Source organism: Phasianus colchicus, chromosome 20, assembly GCF_987193195.1.
Source record: "Phasianus colchicus chromosome 20, bPhaCol1.hap1.1, whole genome shotgun sequence".
In the NCBI taxonomy this organism is placed as follows: Eukaryota; Metazoa; Chordata; class Aves; order Galliformes; family Phasianidae; genus Phasianus; species Phasianus colchicus.
In genome coordinates, this window is record NC_143455.1 from 10,425,260 (window position 1) to 10,449,088 (window position 23,829).

General features: G+C 47.6%; 2 protein-coding genes across 5 annotated transcripts in view; one reads left to right on the forward strand and one right to left on the reverse strand.

Annotated features, from left to right (window-relative positions):
* Positions 1–33: 33 nt before the first annotated feature.
* On the forward strand, positions 34–6,967 carry ANKRD40 (ankyrin repeat domain 40). 2 transcript variants are annotated; one of them, XM_031598688.2, is made up of 5 exons: positions 34–601; positions 1,418–1,566; positions 2,609–3,037; positions 3,559–3,740; positions 5,015–6,878. In XM_031598688.2, exons 1-5 carry the CDS (start codon positions 480–482, stop codon positions 5,153–5,155), a joined length of 1,023 nt encoding a protein of 340 aa, XP_031454548.2. In that variant the 5' UTR covers positions 34–479; the 3' UTR covers positions 5,156–6,878. The 2 variants fall into 2 exon arrangements, with proteins under 2 accessions (XP_031454548.2, XP_031454549.2); XM_031598689.2 differs by lacking the exon at positions 34–601 and adding an exon at positions 743–1,131 and having other exon boundaries at positions 5,015–6,967.
* Positions 6,968–7,075: 108 nt separating this feature from the next.
* The window catches only part of ABCC3 (ATP binding cassette subfamily C member 3), a 43,372-nt gene continuing 26,618 nt past the window's right edge, over positions 7,076–23,829 (reverse strand). For 2 of the 3 annotated variants that reach the window (XM_090122029.1, XM_090122028.1), the window contains exons 13-31: positions 23,429–23,571; positions 22,938–23,025; positions 21,878–21,944; positions 20,170–20,296; positions 19,649–19,825; positions 18,649–18,816; positions 17,707–17,890; positions 16,985–17,090; positions 16,346–16,499; positions 15,048–15,255; positions 14,257–14,567; positions 13,383–13,582; positions 13,156–13,282; positions 12,426–12,527; positions 11,292–11,438; positions 10,237–10,395; positions 9,778–9,944; positions 8,708–8,902; positions 7,076–8,115 (exon numbers count right to left, since the gene is read on the reverse strand). In XM_090122029.1, coding sequence (XP_089978155.1) covers positions 8,007–8,115; positions 8,708–8,902; positions 9,778–9,944; positions 10,237–10,395; positions 11,292–11,438; positions 12,426–12,527; positions 13,156–13,282; positions 13,383–13,582; positions 14,257–14,567; positions 15,048–15,255; positions 16,346–16,499; positions 16,985–17,090; positions 17,707–17,890; positions 18,649–18,816; positions 19,649–19,825; positions 20,170–20,296; positions 21,878–21,944; positions 22,938–23,025; positions 23,429–23,571 — 2,939 coding nt within the window. In that variant the 3' untranslated portion in view covers positions 7,076–8,006. Of the gene's footprint in view, positions 8,116–8,707; positions 8,903–9,777; positions 9,945–10,236; positions 10,396–11,291; positions 11,439–12,425; positions 12,528–13,155; positions 13,283–13,382; positions 13,583–14,256; positions 14,568–15,047; positions 15,256–16,345; positions 16,500–16,984; positions 17,091–17,706; positions 17,891–18,648; positions 18,817–19,648; positions 19,826–20,169; positions 20,297–21,877; positions 21,945–22,937; positions 23,026–23,428; positions 23,572–23,829 lie in introns of those variants that run through there. The other variant, XR_016459106.1, reaches the window with a different exon arrangement.

The window sequence follows — 23,829 nt, forward strand, 5'->3', positions numbered from 1 at the left end:
AGCGCTCCTCCTGGCGGGGCGCGGGGCGCGTTGTGTTTTGACATCTCCGCAGCTCCGCCCTCGGCCGCCACGCCCGGCCCTGCGGGGGTCTCATTCCCGCCTGCGGCTCCGAGCCGCGGCTCCTCCTTTTCGCCGTTCTCGGTGCCCCGCTCCGTTCCCGCCCCGCGGTGCGGCTCGGGTGATTTGCGCCCTTTTCTCGCACCGCTCCTTTCTCTCCCGAACTGCGCTCGGACGAACCCAGGAGCGCCGGAAAGCGGCTTCGCAAAGCCGGCCGCGCCGATGGCGGCGGAGCCCTGCGGCGCTCGAGGCGGGGGGACGCGGGCGGCGGAGCGGGCGGCAGCCCGAATCCCAACCGCAGCCGGAGCCGCGCCAGCCGCGCGCGGCGCTGCCGGTAGGAACCAAAGCTCCCGCTCGGCGTTGCCACACAGAATTGCGTCCCCCCGCCGCGGCCCAGCGGCGCTCCCGGCCCGGCCGCGGGGATGGAGGCGAAGGAGCTGCAGGAGCGGCTGCGGGAGGCGGCGGCGCTGGGGGACGCCGAGGAGGTGCGGCGGCTGCTGGCGCTGGGCGTCAGCCCCAACGCGCAGAACGAAGTCAACGGCTGGTGAGAGCCGCGGGGCGGGGCGGCGTCCTGCGGGCGGCGGCGCCGAGCGGCCCGGAGCTCCGCACGGCGGCACGGCTGCGCGCGGCCCCGCGGGGGGAGGGCGGGGGCAGCGCTCCGAGCCCGCGCTCGCTCTCGCCGGCGGCTTCCCCGAGAGGGACGAGCGGAGCGGCGGAGCGAGCGGCGATGCGCCGGGCGGCCCCGTCCGAACCGCCGCTCCGGAGCGGCCCTTCTGGGGACGGTCTGTGGGCGGGCGGCCGCGCGAAGCGGGAGAAGCGGGAGAGCGGCGGCTGTGCGCTCCGCTCAGTGCGTGCTGAGCGCTGCCTGCGGGCACGGCAGGGCCGCTGCGCCCCGGCACGGGGCGGCGTGAACGGTGTGCTGCTGGAACAGCTCAGCCCGCTGCACTGATTGGATTAATTAAAGACCCAAAAAGCGTTAGTTAAGGACTAAAAATAGCGTCCCCGGGGAGCGCGTTCTTAGCTCACACACACCGGTATGCGACTTGCTCGTTTAGCGATTAAAAAAATGCATACGTAAGTCATTTTATATCTATTTTCCCCCAAAATATCCCAATAAATCAGCATCTGAAACCAACCCTACCGATGCTGCTGCGGTACCTTGCCTTAAGATCACAGAGGAGGGGAAAAGTGCATCAGCAGGTGTCACTGCAGGCTCCAGAAGCAGCGCACATCTGCAAGGGGCATTGCTGCTAAAAACTTCTATGTTAGACGTACATTAGGTTTTGTTCTTCTATTCAGTGAGAACGAGTGGCGTTTTGCAGTAATTGAGTCAAGCGTTGTTTCCATGTTCGCTGTGCAGGACGTGCCTGCACTGGGCCTGCAAGCGGAACCACGCGGCGGTGGTGGCCCAGCTGCTGCTCTGCGGAGCAGATAAGGAGATCCTCAGCAGGAAGGGGGAGCGGCCGGCCCAGCTGACGTCCCACAAGGAGATCCGCAGGATGCTGGGAGGTACCCGTGCTGCTGTGTGCGGGGCGGCGGGCGGAGGCGCTTGTTTCCAGCCTTGCTGTGTGTGCTGTGATGCGGTGTTCCGTGCTTGCAGTACGGGACTTGGCGTCTCTGCTGCTTGCTTGGTGAGAAATCAAAGTCTGTGTTGTCTGCTTAGTGAGAAGTTAGAGTTCAAAAGAGATTACCAACAATTTCCACACCCAGCTCACCAAGTCAAAAACTGGAAAAGCTGTGTGTTGAAAAATGCCGTGATTCAACCAGCCACACACAGATCCCGATTTTCCAAAGATGAATGGGGGAAGATATCTCATTCATATGAAACGTTATGGTGCATAAACAACAGCTGATGTTCCTGTTGTTCTCCGAAGTTCAGACACTGTCTTGAATAATTTTTAAATCAGCACCCAGAGAAGCAGCCCATTAAGCACATTGCTGGAGCGTTTCTGTTGTGTTTCATAATGGCTGGAGTGGGGCAGGCCTTGCTGCAACAGGTGATGAAGTAATTTGAACTGTGGTTGGTTAACAGCTCTCTCCTTCCCTTTGTATTTGTTTTTGTTTTCACAATTTTCTCCCAGCTGCTGAGCTGGTCATGTTTCAGTTCAGCACTGTGTGTGCTTTTCCCTTTAACACCTGCCTCAACATCAAGCACCTTTTGTGTTTCATTGCCTTTTGCATTATGAAGATGATGGCATTGTGCCACCGGAGACCGTGCCACGATGTGCCAATTACGGATTAGAAAAGGAACATAAAAATCAAGTGAAGAAGGATGGCAGTATTCAGAAGAGAACGGTGCTCCCAGCACTGTTTGGATCAGATTCTGCTTTTGCATTCACTGTATTTCAACACCTGAGAACAATTCCTTTACTGTAGAGAGGCGGTGCAGAGCTCCTTAATTCATCTCCCGTCCCGTGGTGCTTTTACCCCTCCTTTTCCCCCCACAAGCACCACGCACACAAAAAATGCACATAAAATCCCACGGTGCAATAGTGACTCTTCTGCTTTTTTCCGACCAGCCTCGGATAACGTTCTGTTGTTTGTTTTACAGTGGAAGAGGATGAACTCCCAGATGTAACAACCGATTCGGAGCTGCCCATCATCCCTAACTACCTGGCTAACCCACCTTTCCCATACGTTTATAACTCCATGAGCAGCAGCCTCCCGGAGCCCCCTGTCAACGGCAGTGCGTCCCACAGGGAACGGCAGAGCTCTGCCTCCTCCCTGCCGCCCGCTGCACAGCTGTGTGTGCGGCCGTCGGCGCGCGGTGAGGACGCGGCTCCCGCTGTGTGTGCCGGCTTGCGGTGCTCCGGGGCCGCAGCTCAGAGCGCGCTGCTCCAGGCGCCGTGGGGCACAGCTCCTCCTTCCCCTGCCGGACCGCAGCAGCCCGGAGCTCCACTGGGCAGCAGCTCCTGCGCGGGGCCCATGCCGACCTTCCAGCCCGTGTTCTTCACAGGAGCTTTTCCACTTAATATGCAAGGTAACGGCAAAAGTGTTTCTCCTCGCCTCTCCTTGGGTTTTGTCACCTTGGACGGTGCAAGTGGAGGAGCTGGTGTTACGTTTATTCAGTGCTCCTGGAGCTGTCCAGGTTCTTGCGCGTTAGGCGTGGGGGAATTGTTTGGAGGCAGTAAAAAAGGCAGTGCTGTTCTTGCTGGAACCGCTGTTAAAGTATCAACGCAAACATTCGCAGTTTGTCTCAAACACTAGAAAAGCACAGAGAAAGCGAGGTAACCCTGTTCTCTAAGTGGCATCTCCTTCAAGTAAAGAGCCCAAGAGAGAAGCTCGGCTGGCTCCGTCTGCAGGAGCAGCTGGGAGCTGAGGCAGGCGGCCCTTCTGTGGGCAAATATCACCTGCCTGCCGGCTGCCCAGCTGCTGGGGTGGGGGGATTCTCGTGTTGTTACAGGTGATAAGACTGGCTGATAGAACGTAGAAATACTTAGTATGGTGTTTTCTAATTGTTTTACACATCTACCTGTGAATGTGCCCTTTTATTTTGAATAGAACTGGTGCTTAAAGTTAGAATACAAAACCCTAGTCTTAAAGAAAATGACTTCATTGAAATTGAGCTGGACAGACAAGAGCTGACCTATAAGGAACTGCTCCGAGTGAGTTGCCATGAGCTGGGTGTTAACCCTGAACACGTACAGAAGATCAGAAAATTACCAAACACAATGCTAAGAAAGGTAAGAACTCTTCATTCTGAATGCAGTAGCGTATATTTAAAAAAACTGTTTCGGTTACCATTAAAAAGTACTCATTCATTTACCACCTGCACTGCGTCTGTGTCCCAGAAAGATGACAGCGTTTGCTTTGGGCAGTGCCTGCTGTCATAGAGGGAAAGGCGAGGAGGACGAGCTCTGCCGTTGGCTGGCACTGTGATGCTGAGCTGTCCTGAGCCGTGCCCTCGCCCAGCACCGTGGTGGTGTTGTAGTGTTGCAGGTTCTGTCAGACTTGTGATGTTCTGACCACAGTCCACAGTGTCACTGCGGTGCTTTCAAAAGGCACTGAGTGGGGGCTGATTCTTAATGCTGCTGTTGATCACTCAACTCTTATTGTGCCAGCAGTGCCCCGCAGCACTGTGCTGGGTTGGTGTAGTTCTGCATGGACTTGCAGTGTTGAGAGAGAGTCTGAGTGTGGCCCTGGGCACAGGGCTTTTAGCTTTGGTGACATAATGCAGAGGGGACCCACTGCACAGCTCTGCTGAGAACTGTTGGCCTCTTTGGCTCTTGTGCTGGTAGAACGCTGTGGGCGTCAGCGGTGGGGCACTGATGGGCACTGCACTGCAGAGGTCAGCATGCTGCATCTTCTCTGAGTATAAAGTGATTTACTCCTTGTTAGTCAAAAAAAAAAAAAAGAAAAGAAAAAGACAAAAGCAGTTCTGCCACTTGCTGACTTAGGCTGCTGCTGAAGGGAGTCTGTCCGGTCCGTACTTCAGACCGCCCTGGTGGGACTGCAGGATGCTGCCTGGACTGGCAGCTGCCTGGATGCTGCTGCTGGAGCAGCACTGTGCAACCTGAGCTGTGGGACACTGCCGTCCCTCAGCCCCACACAGCCCCCAGCCAGCTCCTGAGCACAGCCCTGAGCACAGCCCCCAACCTGCTCCCAGCAGTGCAGCGATTCATGAAGAATGACCAAAAGAGGGAAGAGTGGTGGCTGGGGTACAGCTCAGAACAGTACTAAGGGAAGAAAACCACACAGCAGACCTGTACAGGTGTAATTCCATTCATCACTTGTGCTCAGTGCCAGCATTGCATTCCTTCTCTAAAGCAGCTGCGTAAGATGCCAGGACAAAGCTAAGATGCAGCAGGAGCTCTGCTTTCCAGTTTACTTTAAAAAACTGTCACGTATATGGATAAATACATGCTTTGTTGTACTATAAGCCTATTATTTTAGTGTACCACTGCAAAACGGAACATGCGGTTCATCAGCTAACAAAACTTACTGTATTTATTCAAAGGACAAAGATGTGGCAAGGCTACAGGATTTCCAAGAACTGGAACTTGTTCTGACAGTAAGCGACAAAAACTTCCCTTTCAGAGCCCCAGCACTTTCCGAACAGAGTGGTTATAACAAGAAGGCATCAGAACTGACCTATTAATCATTTAAAGAATAAAACAAACTATTTCTATCTCTCATTTTAAAATTACATTTGAAATACGGTATCTCTAAGGGCTAACGATGTGAAGAAAAAAAATCTATTTTGTTAACTTTGAAATAAACTGAAGCTGTTCTGCACTAAAGATGGTAGCCTCTAGTTAATGTGAAAGTACTCAGTCTGCTGTGAGAGCAGCTCACGCACGGGAAGTATTGCTAAGAAGTCCCCATTAGTGCTCCCTACAGACCATCATCCTGCAGTGGGGCGGCTCTCAGGGAAGGGCTTCCCTGAACCTGCGCTGCCAGTCGGTGTGCTGGAACACAGCAGAGGCTCTCATGCTAAAAAACCTTCCCCAGAACCCATTTACTGTCTGTACTGAGTCTGTTACCATTGCTGCTCACTTTCCAGAGCATTTGTCTGTAGTCAGCTCAAACCAGAAGGGTTCTAAATCTGTGAAGAAGCACAAAAATGTCTTGTTTCAATACTGTTAAGTAATATACTGCCTGTGATTGATTTCTTAATACCTCTTTGCACCTTTCCCTATTTCTCAGGTCAAAAACAAAGTGATAATAATCATCCAAATCATAAATACACTCTTCTTCAAAACCATAGATCCATTTTCTCATTGTCTTGTCAGGGTCAGGCATTGGCATGTGCAATTCAAAATACTGTTTTTGTCCAATGCTGCTTTACTTTCCCCTTTAAAAGCACAAGAATTATAATTTTGTCCTTTTTTGCCTGCATTCCTGAGAAAGGCCTCATCTGGAAACTTTAAGCTTGCCCATGTCAGAAGAGATCAGTGAAAGGCCCAGCACGTCCTGAGCTCGCACTGAGATCATGATGTTCCTATGCAATGTAGCTTTCTTTCCCAGCGAGTTGTTCTTGCCTTTGTTGCTTACTGGAAGAAAGAACAGAACCAAAAAACCACTTTCCTGTTCCATAAAGTTCAGAATCAGACTGCTTTGATACGACGTTCTGGAATAAATAAAATGAGAAGCATTTAAGACAACAGCAAGCTGGATTTTATCTCACTTTTTCGGCTGTTAATATTTACTTGGTTATCTGCATCCAGTGTAGAGTTCTATTCTGGTAGCATCACTGTAAAAACACGCACTGTGAATTGGATGAGAGAAGTGAAGCAGCAATGTAGCAGGCAAACAACGTACCCAGCCGGACTGCGCTTCCCACTGCTGCTTTGTTCCCCGTCCCCGTTTTCTTCGGGAACTGCAGCACCCACAGGACCCCATCTTCCTGCATCCGGAGATGGCAGCCGCGTTAGCTGTGACTGCACACAGCCCTGCCACGTGGGGCTGACAGCAGCTGAGGAGGGAATCACCCCAACCAGCGGGAGGAGCTGAGGTGCAAAGTGCATCCGAACTTCCTCACCACTCTTCCCACGTGAGATGCTTCCTCTGGCTGCAGTCTGTTGTGCGCCTCCTCCCTCTGCGAGATGGGGACAGGAGGCGGCAGAGCTCCCAGCCGTGTTGGAGCCCTTGCAGCCCTGCACAGCAGATGTGCTTTTGGTACGGGCTCTGCACCTGGCAGCTCAGCACATCGAGGTACAGGTGAGCAGTCGGAGCTCCTGGGGTGAAGCCCAGCTGCAGGGCTGGAGCTGCAGGGCTGGTGATTGTGGGCGCAGGGAGGTAACTATGCATTCAGAGAATATTTTTATACAGTATGCAGTTTATACATAGAAGATATTACTGACTTAATCTGGCCAGGGTACAACCGTGACGTTGTGCGTATGATAAATAAGTTGTTACTCTCTGCATTGCTGTGTGAAATGTTAATTTCAAATGAATGCTTGGCTGCAGATTCTTGTTTTGATTTCAGAAGTATCATCTGGAACAATTAATAAACAATTATTTTTGTCTTCTCAGAGTTTCTCAGAACTTCTCTTACAGACAAACATTGGACCCTTTTCTCACAAGGCATTTTGCTGTGAGATCCCAGCAGCAAATGCTGCTTAAATGCAGCGCTGCCCTTCCTCTGAGGGGGCCCAACTATCAACATCAGCAATAAGGCAATGATGTCATCTGTAGCACAAATCACATTATTTCAGGTGATAAGCATTCAGGGAGAGAAGTAATGCCCTCATCCTCATCCCTGTTCTGTGATTCTGTGACCGTGATCCCCCCAGCCGTGCGTGCAGCTGAAATAGAAGCTTACTCAGGACAGCTTCATACAGGAGGGACATAGAACAAATTAACTGTGTGCCATCGTGTCCCTGCAGGCTTCTGTGGGCATCTGCTACACAAGCAGGAACTGTAATTCATTGCTCACATTAAGCCAGATGTGTACGTTTAGTTTACGTACAAGTTATTCCTAGCTCTGAAGTGGAAGAGGAGCTTTATAACCCTGACGTTTCCCTGTGCAGGGGACACCAACTCATCCTGGGGAAATACTGCCAGGTGCACACCGACCACTCTGACACTCAGCATTCTATCAGCATGTTTCCAAGCTGAGCTGCTGCCTAAGCAGGCCCTGCCTTCCACCTCAAAACCAATGGGTCTCTATCCAGAAGACACAAAACAGCTGTATTTTGTACCATGAATATAATTTACTAATCATAAACGAAGTGCAGTACACGTTGCCTTGTGACACATACATTTCCTTGGCATTCTTTGGAGAAAAAAAACGTAATAAAATACTTTATAGAAAATATTTAAAAAATATAAAATTCACTTTCTGGTGCTTACCATTGTAAAATGCTCAGTTCATTTATCACAAGTTTAATCAACTACAAGAACTTATGTAAATTACAGTACATTCAGAAGTCACTTTTGTGGCAAGTCAGTAACATTAAAAACGACAACAAACCAAAACCAAAGCACCTCAGCACGGGGTTTTCTTCTCACGCCAGCCCAGCATCTTTAGCCATACCGTAGAAAATCCCCTTTGATGCTATAAGGTTTGTAGGTGTATCAAATTCTGCGATGGTTCCGTTGTCCAGCACAAGAATCCTGTGCAGAACAAAAGGGGCAGAAGACAGATCAGAGAAATTCCTCTCTGAAAGTTTAATATCCATCATGCTCCGCTCTTTCCCTGGACTTTGTTGTGCCCAGTTATGTTCCCGCACGGAAGCACAATAGATGGCTGATGTTCTCCCTGAACTGTTGTTTGATTTAAAAAGATTGATTTACACAGAAAAAAAACAGTGACATTGGTAGCTTTGTAATTGGGAATGTTGTGCCACAAAGCCAAGGAGGGAAAAGCTCATGAATTATAGTAATAGCTTTAGAACTAATTAATACAACGTGATATTAGTGAAAAGGTTACAGCAGCTGCTGGTTAAAAACAGATCCATAAGCTTGCTGACAGTGCCATTAGTAAAAGAGGGCAGTACCTCTTGCATAGCTCTGGTCAATGAATATGGAACTTGTTTCAAAAGCAGAAGCAAAATCAGGGCTGGATATCCCAGGGCTATAGGGCTGAGACATCACTGCCCGTGAACTCCTGGACCAGAGCATCACTGTGACTCTCTGGAGACAAATCAGGCCCTCCAAGTGCTGCTTCCCATAGCCAGCACGCAGGCTGCACCACCACGAGTCCTACCTTGTGTAATCCATAATGGTGTTCAGCCTGTGCGCTATTGTCAGCACCGTGCAGTCTTCAAACTGAGTCCTAATTGTCATCTGGATCAGATCGTCCGTCTCCAGATCGATCGCTGCTGTTGCTTCATCCAGGATTAAGACTCTCGTCTTGCGGAGCAGCGCCCTTGCCAGACAGACGAGCTGCCTTTGGCCAACACTGCAGGCAGAGACAAGGCTTTCTCAGAGGCCCTGCAGCTCCCATGGTTCAGAATCACTTGTTCTCAATGGATGAAGTTACCCAACAACAACAACAAATGGCAAATGCTCACTGCAGCACTACTCAGCAACTCGCCGTGTGCCTTCACTTCCTGCCTGGGCAGAGCCACCAAACGTCCCCTTTCTGCCACTACGTCAAAAACCAATAATCAGTGCTTCTGCCTGAGTGCTCAGGAGCACACACAGCTGGAACAACTGCACACACAGACTTTCAAAAATAAAATCAGAAAGTTCTGAGGCTGTGCATCCTTTCTACCACCGAATAAAATAAGTGGGTGGCCCACACTGCCCCACACACTGCCTTGGGTGCCTCTGTGGGACACAGGACATCATCAGACAACCATCTGCTTTACCGTGGTCTCAGAAGCCGATAGAGCCTATCAAAGCACGATGCTTTACCATCTCATTCATGTCCTTCTTCATGGCTCTTCCCAACTAATAACAACAGGCAACCATTGCTGACATCACTTCAGGCAGAGGATTCTCACTCAGCACAACAGTTACGCATCACCACAGCATTTCCCTTCCTATCAAACCCACCAAATGTTTAAGGGGCTGCCTGTTCCTGACATGTCATCCCAAACCTTCTTCCTGTACTGGTAAGACAGGAGTTTGGTTTGGCAGAAATTCTTCCCAGCAGCAAAAGAGAACCTTCAGATCCTTCCAGAAGTGGCAGAACAGCAACTCAATGTTTGAGCCTTACTTGCATCAGAAACAAATGGCCACTGGACATAACAAACTACAGTGTAAAGCTGTTACTCACTGTTAGGGCTGAATGAAAGCTCACAGTATGTTTCTAATGCAAACGTTCCTTACCTAAGATTTTCTCCACCTTCTGAGCACTCAAATTCCAACATGGATGGCTGACTGCTGACAAACCTCTTCAAGTGAGACAGTTCAAGAGCTTTCCAGACTTCTTCATCTGAATACTTATTAAATGGATCCAGGTTCATCCTCAGTGTTCCAGAAAAGAGAACAGGATCCTGGACAGACAACCACCTTTCATTAGACAAGTCCATTAGCTGTTTCAAGTACAGACATTAGTATAGAAGGCTGTTTTCAAGCATCCATCACACTGAAGCTAAGCCACCTCCCAGTCCCATCCACCTTGAAAATACATTGCGTTATACACAATGAAACATCCAGTTTGGACTCTAAAGATAATTTATGTCAAACTCTGTTTTATCACCCACCATCAGTTTGTGAGGTGGCAGGGCCAGACCAATCTGAACTGTTCTCTGTGGTTTGCTAAACCATGATACACAGAAACACTACCTGAGGAATAATTGTCAGCCTCGATCGAAGGTCATGGAGGCCGATCTCCGAAATCCTCACACCATCAATTCTAATTTCCCCTTTTACAGCTTCCAGGATCCTAAAGAGACAGAGGGTCATGGAAGACTTCCCTGCTCCAGTCCGGCCAACAATCCCAATCTACAACAAATTGGAGGATTAGCAACAAAGCACGTGGTTAAAAACAAAAATCACTGCTAACAAAAGCAATCAAAATATCAGGGTTTCTCTGAATACATAAAAGAATGCAACCAGAAATCACAGGTTACAAAGTGGCATCACCACTGCCATAACTGGAATGGCATTACACACAGTTCTGCACAACGTCTTTGTGCCACGTGAACTGGGGGGTTAGCTGAAGTACCCATGGTAGGAGGTACCCTCGTCAGAGAACCACCCAAGGACAAGAAATTAGACTCTCCAGAGGGCAATGGAGACCTTATGATAAGCACACATCTGACTTCCAGGAGGCAACTGTCATAATGTCTGCCCAGGATAACAACACAGTAATAAAAGGTGCCTGTTAGAGCACAGGGGTTGGACCAGAGGACGTCCAGATGTCCTGTCCAAGCTCAACCATTCTGGGACTCTTCTAATAACAGCATGTTAGCTGCAGGACTTTCTCACACTAATTCTTCTGTCGATAGCACACACAGTCCGCTACTTTCAATTAAAGCACGAAGAAGAGAATCTCCCAGAACTATTTTCCAATTAGGAAAGCAAAAAATATCATTTCTTCCACACTAAAAATTAGAACAGGCAAAGCCAGATTGTGGAAGAAGTTGGAATTCCTGTCACTTGCAATCTCTGGTGCCTCCCACACGGCAGTTTGATGCCAGGCTAACTTGGAAAGTGCAGAAATCCCCACGCAGGTGTTCTATGGCTTCCTGCCTGGAGGATGCTGCCATGCTGGTTAATGCTGACCAGCTCGTGTCTCTCCACCGCTGGGGCAACTGTGTGCACAGCCCCTGTGCTGTACTCCGTGGCTGTCACTGGAGGCCCAGAGCCACGGCAGAGCCCCAGGGCTGGGTACCCACCTTCTCTCCACCGTGCACTCGGAGGTTCAGATCCTTCAGCACCAGATCGAGGCCCTTCCTGTACCGCACCGAATAATTGACGAACTCCAGCTCCCCCCTGGACGGCCAGTCTGCTGGGGGTCTCTTATCCTCGATCGTCCAGGGAGCCTGAGGGAAACAGGAATGCCTCATGGGTTTAGAAAAGAGTAATTCAAACTCCGATGCAAACATCGACATTGGTGGGTTACAAAAATACCTGGTACGTCAGATTTCCGTTAACAAAATCATAGCAATAGAGGAAAAACACAGGTTCCTATGCTGTTTGGTCATGGTTGAGAAGTTTGTAGGAAAAAAAATCTCAGCACATAGAGTCAAATCCTCAACTGATATAAATTACCATTTTTTCCATTAACTTCAGTAGAACACTGCCTGTCTCACGCCAACTCAAGCTCCAGCTCACACATATTGTGAATCTTGTCTTAGCTTCTTTTCTAATTCAAGATCAAACACTTTATCTCCAGAAACAAACACCACAGCTTTCCTCAGATCTTCCACTTCTCAACTCTTGATCTCCCATGTGCACAGAGCTACCAAAACCCAGCAGGTCCACGGAGCAGCAGATTTCTCAGCACAGCTCCATCTGCCACCTTCAGGAGTATTTGGCAACAAAGGAAAGTGGTTGGATGATTTTTCTGGTTTCAGCAATGCAGTGCTACTGGAGATGATGTTGTCTTGTGGGAGAGGAGGTCTGGTTAAGCCAACTAAACATAAATACCATAGAAAATGTATGCATAGCCCAAAAACTGCAGTGCAGCTGTGCCCAGCAGCAGGATGACACCATCCTCGCAGGTAGGACACAGCATCGAACACTTCAGACCCAGTGGGAGCAATACTCTGATGGTGAATTCGTCTCTGCTGTGCTGTAACCACTCACACTAGCAGAAAATGAGATGCTAAGCACAGACTGCATAACAGCAGTGCTGATTTGGAGCTGTGGTGATATTACAGTTCCGAGTGTGACATTTGTTCAGGTTAAATGGTAACACTCTCAGGGCAGGAACTGTCTCTCAAGACTCTAAAGAAAGACCGGGTCAATATGCAGGCTAAAATTCCACCACACAGGTTAGTGAACATGCTTGACTTCCAGGAGCTGACCTCTGTTTCAGTTTCTGAATACTCTTTTATTCTTTCAACAGCCACAATGTTGGTTTCCAGATCAGAAGTTGTTCGGACCATCCAGTTCAGAGCCAAGGTCACCTGGAGGAAACAAGGAACAAAACATCACCCAGAGAGGAACAACAGATCAATGACAACAGCAGAACTGCTGCTAAGACATGGATTCACGCAGATACGACACAGTGAGCAATTACCTTTGTGTTTACATGCACAGATACTGGGACAAGAACCCACAGATATCGTGAAGCTCCTGTGAAGTCCTGCCTTTCTCACAGTGCAAAGACAACCAGCCTTTGGTTTCAAGTTGTTCCCCAGAGTTTCTCACTGGAGAAATACGAATGGCATTCCCACACACTCCTGCCACCTAAAAGCCTTCTGGCAAGAATGAGAGCTTTACATCTGCTCAACTGTCCTCAGCTTAAGCAAGCACAGTTTGCCTTGCTCTCCATGAATCCTGTTGCTCTCCCAGTGGTTACCTGGGCAGAAGAGGCTCCATGTGGGACACGCTGAGCCCACGCTGCCCAAAGAGCTGCTGCTGGCAGGAGCTCCTGAACTGCTGCCTGTAAGCTCGCTGATGGCCTGTTTGCATTCTGTGGAAATCTCTACTGCTTACTGATGTGCCACAACTCATTTTCATTATCTTATTAATTCAGACTTTGGCAAACACTTAATTATTGTTAACATATCAACAAAGAACTACAGCACGTACCTGTAACGCATAGGATACTGAAAGTCCTACCAAGCCAGCATTCAGGCTGCTTTTACCAATCACAGCAAAGAGAGCAGCAAAAAGGACAATGCAGTTCCCCACAAACTCCACCCGGATGCCCAGCCACCTGCAAAGGGCAGATGTGGGAAGAGTGGTAAGGGGCTGCTCAGAGCTGTTATGCAAACACAAGAAAAGAAGTGGAAAGCAGAAGCTGTACTCCTTTCTACCTGTTTGACATGATGCTGGGGTAGTAACTTTTCTGGTTTTCATCCACCTTCTGATCGCTGATGGCTATGAAGGACTCCTGTCTCTGATAGGCTCTGATGATGCTGGTCCCTGATATTGTTTCTGAGAAGTGTGAGTAGATGGGAGATCTGCTCACGGATTCCAGGCGCTTCAGCTGCCGGGATGTGGCCACGTAGAATCGCTGCCATTTGGGGGAGAAAATTGAAGGGCACGTGAAACACTCTCTCTTTTAATTAACAGTGAGATAATTACCAGGTTATGGATACAAAGGAGATTCTTAATGGTGCACTTCAAGCCTTCAACACATTCCCTGTAATTAGGAAGTATTTCAAGCAAAGATATCCTTCTTTCATTCCAAAACAGAATTCTGAGTAACTGCAATTTCTGTATTTTTGAAGTTGAGATTATCTATGTCACTTCTAATGCAGTCAGCACAGTCCAACACAATGAATGCATTTGTAGCAGTGCCATTTTCTGAGAAAAAGAACACGAATTTGAAATTCCACTGTCTCTATTTACATACCATAAAATAAGCATCTTTTTTTTTCTGCTCAGAAATCAATAAAATGGATGCTATTTTCAATATTTTAACTCCTCTGCACCTCAAAAGCACTGCAGCTCTATCCCTAGCAGCAGCCTGTTATCACTGAAAAGCAAACAAGATGACGCCGACTTATTTTGTGACCACATCTCACACGGTGCTGCCTCCTGTGGGAGAAAACTTTAAGTACACAGAAGTAAGAAAGTTACTTCAGATAATTCATTTGCTCCCCAAATCGGCTGTTTTCCTTAGAACGAAGCACAAGCAATGGAGTAACAGTCACTGCAACGGTGGTCAGAGATTGTCCCAGTTACCTGAACAAAGAAGTACAGAACCGCAAGTGGAATTATAACCACGGTGAAGAGTGGAGTGCTTGCGATAATGACAATTATTGTCGATAAGGAGTTGAAGAACGTTCCCAGGAACATCAGGATGGTGGGGGGGATGACTTCGTCGATCACAAAGATGTCCTTGGAAAAGCGGTTGATGATCCGCCCGGTCGGAGTGGTGTCATAGAAGGACTGCGGCGTGTGGAATTTGTTCTCCAGCAGAGCCATGTGAAGCTTCCGCGCCGCATTAATGCCTCCCATTGCCAGGGTGAAAGAGGAGACGAACACAAGGAAGCCTTCCAAGTGAAGAGGAGACGCGTTAACCAGCGGTGCTGCCCCCCCTGTGCCTTCTGTCCCGCTGTGCTCCTGCCCACCCCCCAGTCAGCACCGTGGCACTGTGCTCACTGCTGCTAACGCACAGCATCGTGTCCTGTAGGATCTCCTCGCAACACAGAGGTACAGCCACCTTCTTTCTGCAAGCCTCCACAAAGCACCGGCCCTGCGACTTCCCCCCAACCTTTCTATCCCTCCTGCTCCTAAGCTTTCATATTCTCTCACCAACTTAACTCCCCCAGCTTTATACGTCACCCACTCAAACCCTTCTCAAGGCTTCACAACACAAAAGTGGGGGCTGAGCTCAGACTTTCTGGCTCTAAGTTACATTACTTCCTTTGCTTTTGCTGGCAATTTTGGGCCACCAGCAACGAGCACCATGGCTTTTCCATATAAATCCTCTTTGCTAAACATGAAGACATCACAATTTTATCTGGTCTCACCTTGCAAGAGGCCCAAGGCAGCATAGACTCCGATTCGCATGGATGTGTTGTGCTGAGTCCCATTTATCACTGGCTCGTTCGTCCAGTCACTGAGCCACACATTGGCTCCAATAGCAGCAGCATTTTGGCAACAATATAGGAAACATATAATTAAAGAGATGACAGGGCTGACAGCCTTCATATATTGCCAGAACACCGTTAGCTTTACCTGCAAAATCACACACCAAAGCTGGTTGGTACAACTCACAGCATTGGGAGTTCAGACAGAAAGAAAATAAAAATCTTTAGCAGAGGGACTGAAAAAGTTCAAAACTGCCCAAAATCTTACACAGCACAGAAAACAGTTCATCTGTCTGAGCCCCACGTCAGGGCAATGACTTTGTAAACAAGTCAGAAATGTCTCGGCAATAGTCCTTTCCTCCATTCTGATGAACTGTAATGAACTGTAATTCTCATCGAACTGATGAACGATTGGTTTTGTGGGGTTTTAGTTATGCTGGGGCAGGGGGAAGAGGCAGATTAATCAGCCACAAAGGATGGATAACAAGAACGGAGCCAAGGCTCCCAGGCAACTGCAGCAACTTGGCAGGTAAATGCAGTTCCAGACTACTTTAAAGAGCCCAAACAGGCCCTTTACATTCTGAATATGCCTTCATTTAGGTGTCTTCACAGCAACTTAAATGAGGTAACAAACGCTAATTCACCCCAGTAGGAGCATAAACAGATGATGCCTGCGTCAAAAAGAAAAGATGCTCTCTCTAAGGTAGCGCCAAAAAAGCAGGAAGGCAAAGAGTCAGAGGCTCAGGACTCAACTCAGTCTCTCAGGGAGAACGCAGCCCATTTGCACACAAGAGCATAAAACACTCCTCGCATGGCGTGACAGGAATGGCTCGTGCTGCTGGCACACAGCGCACCGCTGGCTCACACGAAGCTGCTGCAGCCCCGAAGCAGCCGCGCTGCACTGGACTCAGCCCAGCCAAACAGCTACAGACCAACGGGGCTGGAAGCTCTGCAAGGCAACGCGGGGCTGACAGAGCTGCTGTGGGCTATCAGGTGACCGAGGCAGGAGCTGCGAGGCATTTTTTCCTTTCCTAATTGCGCAGCCCTTGCCAGGTGTGTAAATCTCTGCCAAGAGCTCAGTTTGAAGGATCAGTGATCACTAGATTAATGTCTAAAACCTGCTATCGTAATTTACACGGCACGTTTAACAAAAACAGATCAGATGTAAAAAAAAAAAAGAGATTTTTTTTTCCAAAAAGAAAAAGGAAGAAGAAAAAGGAAGGGGAATCACACGGTACCGTTCCCACTTCTGTGGTTTCTGCCTGGATAAGTTTCTCATTAGGATTCCTTTTTGGCAGAGGAGGCTCAGCTGGCTTCTTTTCACCGACTCTTCGTTTCGTTGACATTTTGTTGGGACATTCTCCTCCCTCAGAAGATATTACACTAAGTTGCCTAGTCAAAACAACGGAGCCATTAGGAGAAAAAGGGCACATTTGGCCGTGCTGGGGCAGGGACAGGAGGCAGCAGCTCAGACTCAAACCCAGCTCTTCTGCTCAGTTCCCACTCACAGATACGGGTGGTGCCTGCACGACCCCCATGGATGTACAGTGACGCCCAGTAATGGCAGAAACACCACAGCCAGGCTTTTCAAAGCTGACCCCAGAGCTCCTCTGCTGCCAGGTCTATAGCAGCTGGATGGCGTCCCAGGGAATCGTTATGAAAAAGCTGCCTTAAGAATTTGGTTCAATTTGGATTAGGAAGGAGATTGCTGGAACAGGTTTTTTTTATCTTCTTTGTGTGTTCTTTCACATTTACTCTCAAAAACTTATTTTTAAGAGGAAACTAAATCCCCAATTGTGAGACAGCGTTTGACTAACATCTTTCAGATGTGTTTTGCTCTAGAAGCAGATTTAAATTCAAGAAATGCTGATGTTTACCTAAGAAATTGTTTGCGGACTTCATTTGTCACGGGTTCATTATCTGCCAGATCCGTGTGGATGCTGAGGGTGTCTTCAGCAAGCAGGACCTCCTCCTCTTCCATCACTGCAAGACAAGATTACACCTCACATTTTCTGCTGAGCAGAGCTGAAAGCACAGGAACAGAAGTCCAGACAAAGCAAGAGCAATGAAAACCAATACCACCACCATATGTAACCCCAGCATCACCCCCAATGGCTTTGGTTCTCTGCATCACTTTTCTTAATTAAACTAGATAGCTTGTGAAGCAGATTGGCAACCAAATGCATTTGCAGCTCATTGCCTGAGTGCATCAGAAACACTACAGGATAGCATGACTTAGTTCTAGCTGCATTCACATGCAGAGCACCCTCAAGGCATGATTCTGGGATGGTACCTAAGATGGAATCTCATGCCAGAAACCACTGCTATTGCATGAAGACAACACATTCTTTTCTTTCTGCCCATCTGGTGAGAGCTGCTATCGATTTTGAACTAAACTTCTTTGGTAAAACACTTATCAATAATACAGAACTGGCAATAAATATTTTCTATGTCAGTGAAGAAAGTAGGAACAAATGCAAAGATGCCATTTAGAAGCAATGGACACTTTATACAGAGACACAAAGTGCATTCTCTGCATTCTGATTTCTGCAGAAAAAGCATCTGTAACCTGGTTGACAGAGAAAAAGCAGTACTGTACTTGTTAGTTCATCCTCTTCAATGTTTTCATCAAGTGCATAATTTCGAAGGAATTCTGCAAAGGCCTTGTTCTGTTTCAGAAGTTCTTGGTAAGATCCCATTTCGGAGATTTTGCCATCTGTGAGGACAACTATATGATCTACCTGAGGCAGGAAACCAATGCCATGGGTCACCAGAATTCGAGTCTGGATGGGGAAAATTGAGAAAAACACCCACAAATCTCAGTTGCCATTGCTGAGACCGAATGCTGCAGCTCAAAAGAGCTGCTCAACAAATCAAATAACACCACGCTGCTGAGACAGGGGTGAATGATCATCTTAAGGTGAAATGCCAAGTGAAAGAAGCTACACTTGGTAGTCACTGCACTTGGAAAAATCTACATGAACTTACTCTGCTTCCTACTGCACACTGATACAACACAAAGGGAAGTAAAACAACACAATCATCACTCTCCTCTGTCCCGTGTGCTAAGCTGCTTTGCACTCTCTCCCTTTTAAATGCTGAGACATTCAGAGATGATAACAGGAGTAGAAGGGAAAGCAAAGGGGTTGCAATTTGGCTGCATACCACCAGAGACCTCTGTGAAATTAGCTGTTGCAAGTTGTGCACTGCACTGCCTCCACAGAGCAACTTGCAATGCTAAGCTGAGAGTCTGCCTACAAACGCCTTGCTTTGGGCCACCACACAGAGCAGAGCTTTTTACAAGAGACAGATCTGGTCAGAACTGGTAGAGGCAAAAACCTGATCACATCCTTTCTGGGCACGCTTACATGGCAGCTCACTGCAGAATCTGTGCCGTGGGGAAAAGGTGCCCACGCTGCCAACCCATCCCAGGAACACAGGCATGAGTCAGCACTGCAGCCCTGGTGAAACAGCCCTCCAGTTACCCATTAGTGCTTTCACATTTGTGTGCATTCGTAACAGGATCTAAATGTCAGCTTACTTTTCCTTTAAGCACCCCATCTGGACCAATAACTCGGTCAAAGATGTGCTTTGCAACGTGTGAGTCCACAGCAGAAAGAGGATCATCGAGCAGGTAAATGTCAGAGCTGCTGAACACGGCGCGAGCGAGGCTCACTCGCTGCCTCTGGCCACCTGACAGGTTGATGCCCTGCAGGGAAAGAGAGAAAACGAATCGCACAGCTCGGTCCAAACAACAGCTGTGAGTTTTTACGGCTCTCACACCATCAGACACATGGATGCTAAATGAAACACGAGACGCTGAAGAGAATAACCCACTCAGAGTCAGAGACAGGAACAGAATGCCACTAAATCTGTTTGTTCTCTGCCAAACTTCCAGTCAGCCAGCAATCTGCAGCCAGAATACACCTCGTGCTTCATACGCTGCTGAAGAGAGCTGTTAAAATGTAAAACAACAAAAAGGAAGGCCATCTACAAGGACACAAAATGCAAACGCTCCAAGCATGGCTGCAGCACCTGGAACATCTTCCACATTTCTCACCTTACTTCACATCCATACATCCACCCACCCGCATGAATTCCATCTCACATTTAGCAGCCTTTGAGAAAAAATCTTTACTGGATAATTACCAACGAGGAGCTTCTCATTAAAATGAGATGTCAAAGGATGATCGTATTATTTTTTCAACTGGAAGTTGTATTTTCCCTCCCATTTTTCCCCTCCAGGAAAGGACTTGAAGCATTCTGTCCAAACGCACATTTACAATCGGACTACAAAGGCAGGGTGCTCTGACCTCTCAGAACTGGCTGTGCAAAATATGCAAACACATGCTGAAATTCAGGACTGAGTTTGAGTCTGACTGCCTTCCACAGAACCGCCTGATGTTTCAGTGCTGATTGTCACAGGTGTGCTATTGCAAGGATCAAACTGAACCAAAAGAATCGAGATCTGAGTACAGCGTTCTCTCCTTAGACAGATGGAAAAGGAAGCATCAGCAGGTCTGACTTGAAAAAGATATTACCTTCTCTCCTATCTCAGTGTGATCTCCTCCTGGTAGCACCTCCAGGTCAGTTTTTAAAGCACAGGCCTCCAGGATATTTTGGTATTTTTGCTCATTAGGAGCTTGGCCAAACAAAATGTTGTCTTTCAGCGTGGCATTCTGGATCCAGGCTTGTTGAGGCACGTAAGCAACAGAACCCTAGGATGAGGAAGGAGAAAAGAAACCCTGAGCACACAACAAGCATCAATTCCTGCTCAAAATTCCAATTAAAATCTTCAGCACACGTATATAGTTTGTGTTCAACAGATACTCAGATTATATGTACACTTGTGTGCTAATTGCTGGTCTGCAGTTGATTGAATCAGGAAAGTCATTACACATAAAAAGTAAGTAAACACACGTGGGCAAAACACAGATAAAGACACAGACAAGCTGTGCAAGGAGCAGATTTCCATCTCCTGCCTGAAGTGCATCGCAAGCAGTGGCAAGCATTAAAGCACATTTCCATCCCTTAGTTAAATGGCATTATAAACAACACCGACCTTCACAGCCACTTCTCCTTCCAGCTTTTCCATCTCACCCAGGAGGGCAGACACCAGAGACGACTTCCCGCAGCCAACATGGCCAACAACGGCAACCAACGCGCCACTGGGCACCAACAGGTTTATGCTGTGGAGGAAATTAATTAAACATTAGTTTACTGAAGACATTATGGGTCTTCAAATGGGCTGAAACGCACACTGACAACTCAGCACGACCTCAACCTGACAGGATACAGCAAGCACAGCTTGGTCACTGGTTCTCTCCTCCTTTTCTTGGGTACAGTCAACTGCAATCAGAACTGCAGGAGTAAATGGAAACCCATAAATCTGTTCTGTGGGCTGCTAAGTCAGCGTGATTGATAGCAAACCTCCTGAGACCCTTCACCGTGTCACGGCAGTCCATCAGCAAGCCAAACAGTGCTCAGAAGCATTCTGAAAGCTGTCTTTCAGATTCTGTGCTTTGTTTCAAAAAACAAGAGCAACTGTACTGAAGTAGTGGGCAAAGACATCACACCTGAAAACGTTCTATTTTACTAGATTATTTCCAATGCTAATAAGTAGGGCTCACAACAATGCAAGAAAAATGAATCTTGCCCAGTACAAATCCTTTGCTGTTTTCCCTACTGTGTCCTAAAAGGTGCTGCCTTAGGTTCTGGTTCTGAAGGTGGACTGCCCTGGAAATGACTGATGAACGTTATCTATTCACCATCACAATGCCTTCACTAATGAAATCAGCTCAGATTTCTGCTTGCAAAGATTCTGAAGCAGAGCTCTAATGCTTTTGCCAGTCCTCCTCCAGCAGGCAGCAGGCATTGTGCACTCTGCAAGAGCTTTTTAGTTTGTTTTTACCAAAGGTATCAAAGCAAGAAAATGCAAAAGCAGTATAACTTTTCTTCACTGTACTTCCCTCTTGCTGAATTTTGCATTACTGCTGTTTTATGGAGCTGCTGCTCGATGCTTAGGCCCAGGTAGATTGCAGTTTGCACTGAAGCCAACACGGTCACAGATTTGGTTGCCCGAATCAAAGCAAATCCTTTGAACTCTAAGCACCTTTCTTGCAGGTTTCCCACGTAACAAACTCAGCACAGCACCAGGAACTCCTTGGACAGGGAAATCTAAGAATACTTATCAAGTTTCTGCAATTCTGATCTGACAACAAAGCATAACACAGGGAAGTATACATGTCCAGGCAAATTTTATTTGTGCTCATTCAAATAGGCAAAAGAGCAAAACCTGCACAGCCGGGGAATGGAGCGTGGACAGCTGCAGGGATGAGCCTGCACGAGAATCCTGAAAGAAGACACCACTGCTCACATGCCCATGAGCTGGAATTAAACCTAAACCCAGACATCAGAACTGCCTTCATAAGCCATCAGATCAATTTAATTTGTCCGCTGCTTCAATTAAAGAAAAAGAAATTCCTATTTAAGAAATTGAGCTAGCCTTTAGTCCTTTAACAGATAACACTTCAGGCTAGTTTCTGTGGAACGAAAGCTTCACAGCACTGTTCTATAATGCCTACATGCTCTGAGGCATAAGGCTTAGCTAGACGTTTGAAAGGCAGATGAGATGCACCATGGGTGTGTGGGAACAACCTCTTCCAGAAGGAAGCCTGCAGATATTACCAGACGTCTTTCAAACAGACTTCCCAGGAGCCAGAAAAATACAAAGCAAGCAGATGTATTGCAATTGCATAAAGAAATCTTACTCTTTCAAGGACGGCTTAAGCTCCTTTCCCCAGCTGAACGTCGCATTTTTTACACTGATGGCATAGCCTGTATGACAAAAATGCAACAACAAAGAAGGCAGGCAAACTATTACACAGAACAGTGCGACCGAGAGATCGGCAGACAGAGGAATCCTTATTTACAGCTGTTTCTCTATGCTGCAGTTCCCTTTTCTACTGGTATGGGAAGCACAGTCTTGTGATTGCACTGGGTCTCAAGACAGGAATGTTTACCAGTGTGAAAATAACTTGTCCATAGCTTAAGCTGCAGACACTGAGCTTACAGTCCTATGGAGCAGAAAAGTCATCCTGCTTCCCTCTGCTCAGGTGAGGCTGGTCCCAGCATCTGCTGCTCAGAGCAGTTCTCAGAATCTGTGCCATCATCAGCACAGCTGTACTTGAGAAACCAATTTCAAGTCAGCAGGAAACCAACAGCACGCTGTTGACTTTGGTGATTCAGATTAAATTTGCTCTGTGCAGGTTTTTGCTTGCCACACTAACAAGTCACAGATCTGCAGGCTTTCTTCATCTCCTGGTGGGGTGACGAATAACAGTAAGCACACAGCAGCTACACAGCCATCCCTCCTCCTCTGCACACAGCATCATGCACCAACAGGGTTTCAAACTGCAGTATCACCAAAATGCATTACATGAGAAAACACAGGTTTTTAAGACAAGCTGGTTTGCTCATTCTTTTTGGGATACTGTTTGCAACAGAATAAAACAGAACTCCTACTGATACTGTTCCTGAGCAGTGTGCAGTGTGAAAGGTACGAGCATCATTCAGCACTGTTAGCAACCACTGCACTGCCAAGGCAAACTCACACCCAACAGTGCAGTGCCAGCTCAGAACAGTGGGAGCTACAGAAGTTTCTGGCCATAGGGTCTAAACGACAAACACGGACTCTTCAGAGAGGAAGTTTTGTTTTCTACTTTAAAAAAAGTTGCCATATTCTTTTTGCTTTTTTGGAAACTCCACCAGCCCCAAACACACACAAGACGCTTTCTGGCCGGCACTGCGAAGAACCCACTGATGGTTTACCTGGTGCAATCACTTTTCTTTCCACGCAATTTGGATCGAGCTCATCGTGACTCAGGAACTGCTGAATTCTCTTCAGGGAAACACTGGTCTAAGAAAAGAAAGCAGCATTACTTTGTCATTCCTTTAACAGGGACCGACTGCTCTGACTGCTGGCAAGGAAAGCAGATGGAGCGGCTGAAGCTTTCACTCCATGGGCGTCCTGAACACTGCCTCATTCTTTCCTTTCAAGCAGCCCTACACTGAAATTCAAGTTTTCAGCTGTGAAATTTATTAGACGAAGCTAAATTCACCTGAGTGAAGCAAATCTCCATATGTGAAATGCCACACACACACAGGCCTACTCGGAAGCCTGGATTTCCAGCGCGGTGTGGTTCTAGTGAAAGGATATTAGAAAGAGAAGCAGCTCAGATCTGGGGGATCTCTGTGTTCCAGGAACAAAAGACCCCTGGGGTTCTTCTGCTTGACACAGCTTACACACAGAACAGCCTTACCTGTGCAATGTTGCTGATGACTTGTGGAAGCATTGTGAGTGGAAACTTCAAGATATTAAACAAGGAGAGCGAAACAAAAGCCTTTTCTGCATCCAGAGTGTTCTTCTCATCCACCAGGACATAGACAGCAAATGTTGTCAATGCTACCTGAAAGCCAAAAGGTGAATTTACTGCCAGAGGTATGGGACGTTTTGGCACTGCAAGCAGCAGCCAAGCTGTATTTGAAATAAAAGTATCACCACCAACATCAGGAAAATTCTTCCTTTTTGACCTTTTCCACAAGCTTATCAAATGAACAAGCTGATACCAGTTATCAGCAAAAAACAGGCGTGCAGAATCAAGTCACTTGCTGATTACTAACGCCACGTGTAGTTGAACTAGGAGATTCAGAAGGTGAGCAA

Excerpts from the sequence above, each read along its gene's own strand:
- ANKRD40 (XM_031598688.2), top strand. The coding sequence starts at position 480 with ATGGAGGCGAAGGAGCTGCAGGAGCGGCTGCGGGAGGCGGCGGCGCTG. Across the intron at positions 602-1,417 it reads CAGAACGAAGTCAACGGCTG|GACGTGCCTGCACTGGGCCT; the intron begins GTGAGAGCCGCG and ends TTCGCTGTGCAG. Across the intron at positions 1,567-2,608 it reads GATCCGCAGGATGCTGGGAG|TGGAAGAGGATGAACTCCCA; the intron begins GTACCCGTGCTG and ends TTTGTTTTACAG.